This window comes from Cucumis melo, chromosome 9, assembly GCF_025177605.1.
Source record: "Cucumis melo cultivar AY chromosome 9, USDA_Cmelo_AY_1.0, whole genome shotgun sequence".
NCBI lineage: Eukaryota > Viridiplantae > Streptophyta > Magnoliopsida > Cucurbitales > Cucurbitaceae > Cucumis > Cucumis melo.
Genome location: NC_066865.1, coordinates 2462073 through 2472606, shown reverse-complemented (window position 1 = coordinate 2472606; position 10534 = coordinate 2462073). Strand labels below are relative to the sequence as shown.

General features: G+C 32.2%; 2 protein-coding genes across 4 annotated transcripts; both read left to right on the top strand.

The window, feature by feature from the left end:
* Window positions 1-1683: 1683 nt before the first annotated feature.
* Window positions 1684-5441, top strand: LOC127151007 (threonine synthase, chloroplastic-like). Of its 3 annotated transcripts, XM_051090219.1 has the most exons (5): window positions 1684-2244; window positions 3534-3604; window positions 4273-4332; window positions 4566-4722; window positions 5350-5441. In XM_051090219.1, the coding sequence occupies exons 1-2, from the start codon at window positions 1728-1730 to the stop codon at window positions 3578-3580; spliced, it is 564 nt and encodes a 187-aa protein (XP_050946176.1). In that variant the 5' UTR covers window positions 1684-1727; the 3' UTR covers window positions 3581-3604; window positions 4273-4332; window positions 4566-4722; window positions 5350-5441. The 3 variants fall into 3 exon arrangements, 2 of the variants coding, with proteins under 2 accessions (XP_050946176.1, XP_050946175.1); XM_051090218.1 differs by having other exon boundaries at window positions 1684-3604; XR_007823669.1 differs by lacking the exons at window positions 1684-2244; window positions 3534-3604 and adding an exon at window positions 4080-4147.
* A 2873-nt stretch (window positions 5442-8314) lies between these two features.
* Window positions 8315-9884, top strand: LOC103498475 (uncharacterized protein At3g28850). The gene is made up of 2 exons (XM_008461083.3): window positions 8315-8955; window positions 9061-9884. The coding sequence occupies exons 1-2, from the start codon at window positions 8424-8426 to the stop codon at window positions 9708-9710; spliced, it is 1182 nt and encodes a 393-aa protein (XP_008459305.1). The 5' UTR covers window positions 8315-8423; the 3' UTR covers window positions 9711-9884.
* The last annotated feature ends 650 nt before the right edge of the window (window positions 9885-10534 follow it).

Genomic DNA, 10534 nt, shown 5'->3' with positions numbered 1-10534 from the left:
ATATATATATATTGATTAATGATAAATTATTTACAAATATAAACAAAATATCATAATTTATCGATGATAAAAGTCTATTTATATTATAAATATTGGTCTATTGTTGATAAACTACAAAGTCTATCAACAATAGAAGTTTATTGTTGATGTAGACTTTGTTATATTTACATTTTTTTAAGAAAAGAATATTGCTATACACTTTGATTATTATCCCTAAAATTACTATCAATTATAATTACTCATGAACAAAACATTTATAATGTTCTATGGATCGCTGAATTTATTTTCAAATTGATAAATAAAATAGTAATATATGGTGATGTGTTTGAGATTTTGGAGGTTCAATTTTCTTGCAACATATTTGGTATATTTTTCGCTGATATGTAACACCCTAAGTTTAGGAAGGGAACATGAATGAACCGATATCATATCTAAATAAAAGTGATCATGAAGACATGAAAATAAGGATAAAAAAGACTTAAATGAATTAAAAGTTACTATTTATATCAATAAGGTGCACCTTCCTTTTTGGTGGCTCTCAATCATAGGAACTCCAAAGTTAAGCGTGCTTAGCTTAGATCAATTTTTTGTTTGGTGACTTGTTAGGAATTTTTCTAGGATGCATGTGAATAAGGATGATGTTGACAAACACTATGTTAGTTTAGCTACGTTTATGTTGTCAAATATATATTTAATAGGTTGATGAAAATTTAAGTTTAAAATTCTAGATTCGTTAATGTATTTTGATATTGAATTATTCTCCTTTTAGGATAACTTTTTTAAAATTCAAAACCATTCTTTAGAATTGTTTGTCTATTCTATTTAGTCAAGTTCAATTTATGATATAATAAGACATTGGACATGATTAACATTTATTGAGGAGATATTCAAAATCCAAATAATTCATGATTTAATTTGTCTACTTTTGATTATACTATAACTATTTAAGTAAACATACCACTCTATATTATTATTAGTGAATTATCTCTAATTAATATGATACTTGTTAAAAAAAAATTCGAATCCTTTTTTACACTCTAAATTTAAGTAAGATCAATGCTTAGGCAATAAAATTTGTTTATTCAGTAAGAAATTATTTGCAATATGGCTCACATTTTTATATTTCATTCTCAAACCATACATTTTGACCTTTGTATCTAGGGGTAAGTTTTTTAGATTATTGGTATAAATTATTACACCCATATACATTTAAATTTTTTCCCATAGTTTTTAATAGTTTGGATGTAGTTTTAACTTTATTCTTTCTAGAACATCCTACATAAGCATTTTAGTCTTTTTGTCATAGTTGATTATAACGTGTTGATATTCAAAAGTCTTTGTTGAAGTTTATCTAAAGTATTGTGATAATTAGGTTCAAATGAATTATCACGAATGACTATTAATTTTGTATGTTTTTTTTTTTCACTAGAAGAAATATGACCTTTAATGTCGGTTGTAAAAAATGAAAACGGATCTTTAATGTCGCTTTTTAAAATGCGGATGTTTAATGTCGGTTTTAAACCGACATCAAAGATGAAGGATTAATGTCGGTTTTAAACCGACATTAAAGATCTATTTTTTTTCTAACCGACATTATAGATATCAAACATAATAATTTTAAGTTTTTTTGGAGTTTCATATATAAAAGATATATTTAGGGTTTCAAACCCCAAATCACCGCCGCCGCTGCCTCCTCCATCTTCACCCAAAAACCTTCACTCCCAACAATGGCTACCTCCTCCCTCTTCAACCCCACCATTTCTTTCCCTTCTCGCAACCCCAAGCTTCAATCCACCCCAAAATTCCGCAACCCCATTCTCAGAATCCCTAAAGCTACCTCTGATTCCTCCCCCTCTCCACCAACTGACGGCTCTCCCCCATTGTCCACTCTCAAGAACCGTCGTTCTGCCGACGAGAACATCAAAGATGAAGCCCGTCGCCACTGTGCAGCCTCCGGAGAAGATCGGAGCAACTTCTCGGCCAAGTACGTCCCTTTTAACGCTAGCCTCGACTCCACTGAGTGCTACTCTCTCGACGAGATCGTTTACCGAAGTCGATCTGGTGGGTTACTCGACATTCAACACGACATGGAGGCATTGAAGAAATATGACGGCGCCTATTGGCGAAACCTCTTCGATTCGCGCGTGGGGAAAACTACGTGGCCTTATGGTTCCGGCGTTTGGAGTAAGAAGGAATGGGTGTTGCCGGAGATCGATCCTGACGATATTGTCGGCGCTTTCAAAGGTAACTCAAACTTGTTTTGGGCTGAGCGTTTTGGCAAACAGTTTCTGGGTATGAATGATTTATGGGTTAAACATTGTGGGATTAGCCATACTGGGAGTTTCAAGGATTTGGGTATGACTGTTTTGGTTAGCCAAGTGAATCGGTTAAGGTATGACTGTTTTGGCAAACACTTTCTTGTGAGAGGAACACCTTGTACAGTGTTCACAAAATCTAACGAACCCAAGTTTGTGGAACAAAGAAAACTTCAACAAATTTATAATAGGAAGAAAGTTTTATGGAAGAAAAATGTTTATGAGAAAGGTTAAAAACCAATTCGAAGAAAAAACATATTTATAGATTCATGACCATTTGGATAGTCTATTCCTCAAGTTGGTTAAAATTTGAAATGGTGTCTATTCATAAAGGAACATGCTACTCATGGAGTTAAAAGGATACAACCCTATACGAATAGTTGTCTACAGTTTATTCCAATGTATACAATATACATGGTGAAGTGGACCAAGAATTTTCAACCTTGTTAAAAAAAAAGGATTTATGTGAAGGTTAAGACAAACAGAAAGGTAAAAGATTCTTCTCCTACCCCTCTCTCAACCACTGATAAAGAGCCTAGTTGAATTTGAATTTAAGAGCTAGCTCATGTGAGCAACAATAGAACGACTTTGAATATATAAACTATACAAGAGAAAATGATAAGTATACAATGCTTTAAACTTCCCTTCTTTTCTATGTTTATGCTCAAATCTTGTCTTCATCTTTATTTTTTGTTTGTTTCAAATATTTGGGGAATGCGATTTTGGTTTTGAAACTGATGGAGATGAAATTAAGGAACCAAATGATGAGTGTTTTCAAAAGAAGACGCAACCATGATGTGAACCGAACAGCTTTTAGCTATTGAGGATTAATTTTGGTCGAGGATGGTTCTTTCTTTCTTTTATTATTATTATTATTATTTTTGTGGGTTTTGAACTTTTGTCCTTCTCAATAGATACACCTACTTGACTTGGCCAAAATTGGTAATTCTGATGGTTCCTTAGTTCATCATTCCTCTATGAAATTTTAGTTTTGATTTTAGAAGTATTCTTTCTCTCAGGACTTCCAAATCTATCTTCATACTTCATTTTGATTGACATGGTTTGGATGAATTAGAATAATTTTCAATAGTTTCTGGATGGTGGGGTGGTTAACAAAGTTTGTTGCATGTTTTCTCAATGTGCAATTGTGTTAATTCTAAAATTTGAATTTGTAGTTGCAACTTAAACCATTCACATTTTAAGTGATGGATAGTACAGTTAACATGGATGTGGACAAGACTTTTGTTCGAGATTTGGACTACTGAAACACAACCGTGTCTGGCTATGAGGTAGGTGTTATTCTATGTTTGGATCATCTTTTAATGTATCCCATTTTAAGTGGTTTCTTGTGAATTGAACATCCCCACAGAGTGAAAGAAAAGTTGAGGTACAAGCACTTTCTGTGTGTATTATATGTGGTGTAAATGAAAGTCAATGATTTTGGCTGTTAATTCCTCCCTTTTCAGGGGACACTTTCTTTCTCCTATGAGTCCCCACAGGCTATAGAACTGCTTATTACTATGCTTGACATGTTTGTTTGCAATAATGGAGATGATATCAGATTAAATGGTTTATTTTGATATTGCTTGTAGAATGATTGAAGTCATCAGATTGAAAGCTAATCTGTGAATTTGCTACCAGAAGTCGTTTTTCTTTGCTCTGCTCAACTTATCATTTTGCTTGGTTTCTGAAATCTTGAAATGATTGACCTTGTCTACTTTTCATATCGATATCTTTCTTGTTCCTTTATTTTTTTTGGATAAGAAACAATTTCATTGAATAAATGAGATATCCGAGGATTTACAGAAGAGACCCTCTTGAAGGGTGCACAAGTAAGATATTGAATTCTCATTCTTTAACATGACAGGATTGTTCTCTCTCTGAAATTGTGTTCTTGTTTATATTATGGAACCAGACAGTCATGGACTTACTAAATCATTGTTTTTTTGTTTTGCAGTTGAATGAGGAAAATAAACTGTACAAGTCCTCTGTGATGGTTACAGCCGGTGCAAATCAGGTGATGATAGTGCAAATCATTGAATTTTTTTATAATAATGAATCAAAACTGGCAAGAATGGCCAGCTTAAGTTGCAGCATTACTTATCTATTAGACATCCTATCATTCATTGGCTTAGAAGTACAAAGGAAAAACTCGGTTAACGCTTGCATATATTATCAGCTTTCGTTTTGGAACACTTCCTTATGTTGATTGTCTTCTTATGGTAAAATGTAGTGCTGATTTTACTGCAGGCATTCGTTAACCTTGTTCTTACATTGTGTGATGCTGGGGATTCTGTGGTTATGTTTGCTCCGTATTACTTCAATGCCTACATGTCTTTTCAAATGACTGGTGTCACTAATATATTGGTTGGTCCCAGTGACCCAAAAACACTTCATCCTGATCCAGGTTAGTCTTACAGGTTGATTTTACATAGCCATGTTACTTTATTCAATTCTTAAGCATTATGTCTTTAGCTCGTCCATTATGACACTTGCTTTTGTTCTTTCATTGCTCTTATTATTTTAGAAAAACATGTGGATATAATGATGAGAAAAGTACTAGCAACTTCTGGTCTTATTATGATGTATAATTTGGGACTGGAACTAGAAAGTCAAGCTTCTGCATATCTGCTTCAGCAAAAGTTTAAAACATATATATTATTATTACAAAAGAGATCTTTAGTTCAGCATAAACTCTTTCTCTGGTTTTGTTTATTATTTATTATTTTAGTTAATTTTTAATGATGTTTATGTTTACTTGGAATGAAATTCCATTGGTGACGTAAGGGACATTTTTTCTTTGCGCTACTTATGCTTACGTTGGACTACAATAAGCTTTACTTTTCAGCTTATTGTGTTGATGTTGCTTATTTCTTTATAGATTGATATTGGTTTTCATAATAATGTTATGTAAAAAAATGTTGATTATTCATTTGGTGGGCAATATTAAGAACTTTTCATCCTTTTCTGCAATTTCAGTACTTCAAACAGCTTTGTTATTCATATAAATGGTTTATTTGGATATTGTTTGTAGATAATTGAAGTGATATCGGGTTGAAAGCTAAGCGATTGTGTAGAAATGGTCAAGCGACCGTTGAAAATTGAAGACTGAGAAGACATTTAGGATTTTTAATTATTTAATTCTTGTATTAGAATTTTTTTTTCATGTACTATTGTAGAAATGTATATATAAACATAATATTAATATTTTATTTTGTGTATTCAAATGTAAAAGACAAATGTTATAGTTTCTAACATAATATGAATTTCATTGATTTGTTGGCGTGTGAAAAACATATTTATCTACATTGACCCAATGTCGGTCTATAGGACAATAATGTAACAATTAAATAAAAATAAATTTGTAAAAACGAATAAAAAAACTAGGCTTTAATGTCGGTTTTAAACCGACATATCAGAGTTCAACCGACATTAAAGAGCTTCAATAACACTATCAAAGATGTCGGTTGAAAACTAACAAACCGACATTAAAGAGGGCTTTAATGTCGTTTTTAAACCGACATTAAAGCCCAACCGACATTAAAGGGCTTCAATAACACCATCAAAGATGTCGGTTGAAAACTGACATTAAAGGCCTTTAATGTCGTTTTTAAACCGACATTAAAGAGGCCTTTAATGTCGTTTTTAAACCGACATTAAAGCCCAACCGACATTAAAGACCTTTAATAACGCTCACAAAGATGTCGGTTGCCAAGTGACATTAAAGGCCTTTAATGTCGGTTTTAAACCGACATTAAAGGCCAAAATTCTTGTAGTGTTTGTTTAGTTTAACCGAGAGCTTTTGATTCGTTTTTTTTTTTAATTTGCTTTGAATTGTACGTAAAAAAAACTCTCAAGTAGGATTAATCCTATTTCATCTTATCTCGTAATAGAGTATGTTGGATGTGGATCAATGTCACACATTTATCAATACTTTCTAGTCTTCTACATGGCAGTGAAAGATGCAAAATCATTCCCACTTTTATTGCATGGTGACGAGAGAAAGGTTTATGTTGAGATACCTTCATATTTTCTTGTCAACAAAATCTCTCCCAATGAGGTTATGTAGATGCCAATGAACTTTTTTTTGGTTGATATGGGTTTTCTTGATGGTTTATAGGCTTTTCAAAAAGAAAAAGCCTACACTCTTATAGATACTTGTTCTTTGTCTCAAGAGTTTTGATTTTAAGTTTCTATGTATTTAATGTAGCGTAACCCCTAATGTTGTAATGTGAATCTCTATCATTTTTTTAGAACTTAGTAGTTGACTTATTTGTTGAAATATTTCCTAAAAATAACCCAAAAGAGAGAGAGATTGAAAATTCTTGTTGCTAGTTATTTGGTTTTAAAATGATATAACATGTAGACTATTAGATGTGTATAATTATTATTCAAATTTCTTTTGAATGAAACTCTAGCCATTTCTTAGTTTTGTGTTATTTTTCTATTTCACTTAAATTTTATGACGTTGAAATAAAATATTGTAGTTATAATTTTTGTAATAGATATCATATTAATACAAAATGGATCTGACTTTCAACAAAAAGAAAGAATAAAATTTTTCCATACTATCATATGATTATAAGAAAATTATCCTTATTTTTAAACTAACATCGAACCATATTTCCACTTTGGTTCGTTATAAAGTATAATTGTAAAGCAATGTTTTTCTAGTTAAAAAATTGGAAGGGAGTATTTATGTTTTAATGGTGAAGGTAAATTTATTGTATGAAGTAGAGAAAAATGATGTAATGGAATTTAAATGTAAACTTAAAAGAAGAACACAAAAAGGTTAGTAGATATGTGTTAGCTTTCTTCCTCATTTGACTCGGTTCATACTCATACGCCCAAAAACCATTTCTTTATTTTCTTTTTGAAAAAAAGGAAATTTCGTCGGCTACCCCTCCCCTTTGATCGAAAGCTTTTATATTTCGTTCTTTTTTTTTTTTTTTTTTTTTAATTTAACTTTTTTATTTTTGTATTTCTTCAATTTTATTTTTGTATATTTTTAATTCTCTAATTTTAGTCTTAATTACTAGTTCATTATTAAATGTTTTATTATCTATAACCATTTAATTTAATTTTTTACTGTACAGTTTGAGTATGAAAACTAAAATAGTATTTAATTTAGTATAATATTTGAAGGATACCATTATATGTGTATATCTCTTTCCATACAAAAGAAATAGATACAAATATATTATAAAAAGTAAAAGAAAAATAGATACAAATATATTATAAAAAGTAAAAGAAAAAACAAAATATATTATAATCGTAGAATATAAATATAATAGGTAACAAAATTTGCTAACTCTCTGCTTAACATTCCTAAAATTAAGATTCTAAACCTGCATTCTCCGTAGTGACTTTTATTAATAATGGACTTTAAGACTTTACTAACTGCTAATATTTTGAAGGAAAACTTTTATAAATATAAAAAACTACTAAACTATTTACATAATAACTATGATCTGTGTCTAAAGTAGTCATTTTTTAAATATTTCATATTTGCTCGGTATATATTTGATTTGTTTCTCGTTTAGATTTGTGTTACTTTTTTCTCTTATTCTTTTGTTTATCGTTTAGATTTGGGTTACTTTTTTCTCTTATTCTTCTTCTTCTTGTCTTTTTACACGATAAACTTTTTCTATTTCAAAATTGTTAATACTTTACTGGTTTTTTTTTTTTTATTTTTGAAAAGATCACTATTTTGAATCTAATTATTATATATATTTAGGAAGATAAAGAGATGTATCTAGATATATATATATATATATATATTTTTGTTTGTTTAATTTATTCTATGTTCTTAAGGTTGGAAGTAGTTGAGCCTTAAGAGAGCTTAAAAGGCCAATAATAACAAAAAAAAAAAAAAAAAAAAAGAAAAAAAAAAGTCCCATGGAATTAAAATTTAAATAAAACCCCCTCTTTTCTTTGACTTTCAACCCCCCCTTTTCCCACTTATTATTTTCTTTTTTTGCCTTTCCATCCCTCAATTGAATCCTCTAATTTCAAACCCCTTCCTTTTGTCATCTTCCCCCAAATTTCCTCTTCCTTTTGCAATTTCTTCCCTCAATCCCTCTGTTTTTCCTCTCATTTCTTTCCCCAATGGGTTGTGCTACCTCTAAGCCAAAACGCCGATGCCCCCATTGCCGGAATTCCCTCACTCAACGAAGCAACTCCCTCCACGCTCACCGATCCCCGCCCCGCCACTCCGATGGCTACCACCTCCTCGCCTTTTCCTCCTCCAATCTCGGCTCTCTCAAGCTAGAAAACATTCACTTCGATAACAAAATCTACACCGTCGATGATGTTGATGAATCTCAATCCAAGGATCAAGCTCCGATGGCTTTAATTGAAGCTAAAACTTGGTCTAATTTGATCAATGACAGAATTCCCAAAATTGCCCCCAAAACTCCGATCATGACGCCGCCCGGCGAACCCGAGACTATTAATGTTTGGGAAGTCATGGAAGGTCTTGACGATATTAGTCCCTTCCGTCCGACGTGTCGTCCCCGGAGCTTCTCCTTCGATGTCAGTGCAGTTCCGGTATGTGATTCCTCAGAACAAGGGAATTCAAATTTGAAAGAAGTTAGCGATTCCTCCACTTCCTCTAAACAATTCTGGCTTCAACCATCGGGTAATTAATAATAATCGTTATTTTATTTCAAAATTTATCTCAATCAAATTATTTAGATCATTCTTTTAACAATTTAGGTTTCTCTGTTTCATGGTTGGGTTTCAGAGTTGGACCCTGAAGTGATATCTTCGTTTAGTAAATCCTTCGAGGACCCATTTGATCTCCGGCCACTGGAGGACGAATCACCGACCGGGAAGCTCGCCGGAGATCCGACAGAAGGGAAAAACAGAGACAAAATTGTGGTGTACTTCACGAGCCTGAGAGGGGTTCGAAAGACATACGAGGATTGTTGTGATGTAAGGATGATTCTGAAATCAATGGGAGCACGAGTGGACGAACGGGACGTGTCGATGGATTCCGGATTCAAACAGGAATTAAAGGAGCTGCTCGGAGAAGGGACGAACCGTGGCGGATTGCCGAGAGTGTTCGCGGGAAAAAAGTACATTGGTGGGGCGGAGGAAATTAAGAGACTCCACGAAGATGGAGAGCTGGAGAAGATTTTGGAAGGGTGTGAGAAAGCGGCGGAGGAAGGTGTGGGAGGAGAGGGCGGAGGGAGTTGTGAAGGTTGTGGGGATGTGAGGTTTGTGCCATGTGAGAGATGTAGTGGAAGCTGCAAAATTTACTATGAAGAAGAGGAAGAGGAAGAGGAAGAGGAAGAAGATGAAGATGATCATGAAGAGGAAGAAGGGGGATTTCAGCGGTGTCCGGATTGTAATGAAAATGGGTTAATTCGATGTCCGATTTGTTGTTGTTAGTGTAATTTGAAACAAAATTTTCGATTTTGTTTGTGGGTTTGTTTGGATTGTTTGTTGTGTACAGTGAAAAATGGGGATTTGGTTTTTGATTTGGAGAGTTGAGAGTTTGAGATGTAAAATTTTTGTAACTGATGCGAAGAAAAATACAGCTTTATTTAGGCAAGCTGTTATCAATCGAATGATTCCGACTTATAATAATCATTTTTTTTTAAAAAAAAAAAAAAAAAAAAAAAATATATATATATATATATATATATATATCTTTCTTTGTTTCTTTGTTTATATCTTGTTTTATTTATTTTGAAATTGAGTTTGCTAACAATCATGGGGAGGTGAAAGAGAGAGTACAAAAACCTAGGGAGTTGGTAGGTTGGGTTTGAGAGTTTGAGGAGCCTAAGAGGAGACCAATAATATATAATTGAAACTTGTTTTGTTTTCTCTTGAGGTTCAACATTCAATATTCATATTGTTGTTGTACTAAGAATAAAAACATCAATTCATAGGAGTGATTTTCTTCAAACTAAACACTCATTTGAGACATTTTATGGAATATTATTGTTCAATCTTTGAGGAGGGTACCGATAATTATTGAACTAGCTAACCCCATGTTTATGGAGTAGTCATTCGTAACCTAATTGTTGTTAAAGAAACAATTCAAATTATTTGAAAAATAATTAAAAATTGTGTTAAAAGTTTTAAATCACACATTAAAAATAAAAGTCATTTAGAATTTTTTTTTATTTCACTTTAAAAAATTGGGATATTTTCAAATATAACATTTCAGATTCAATGATAGTTATCGGTAGATTTTTATCGTTTTTATC

Excerpts from the sequence above, each read along its gene's own strand:
- LOC127151007 (XM_051090218.1), top strand. The coding sequence starts at position 1,728 with ATGGCTACCTCCTCCCTCTTCAACCCCACCATTTCTTTCCCTTCTCGC.
- LOC103498475 (XM_008461083.3), top strand. The coding sequence starts at position 8,424 with ATGGGTTGTGCTACCTCTAAGCCAAAACGCCGATGCCCCCATTGCCGG. Across the intron at positions 8,956-9,060 it reads ATTCTGGCTTCAACCATCGG|AGTTGGACCCTGAAGTGATA; the intron begins GTAATTAATAAT and ends GTTGGGTTTCAG.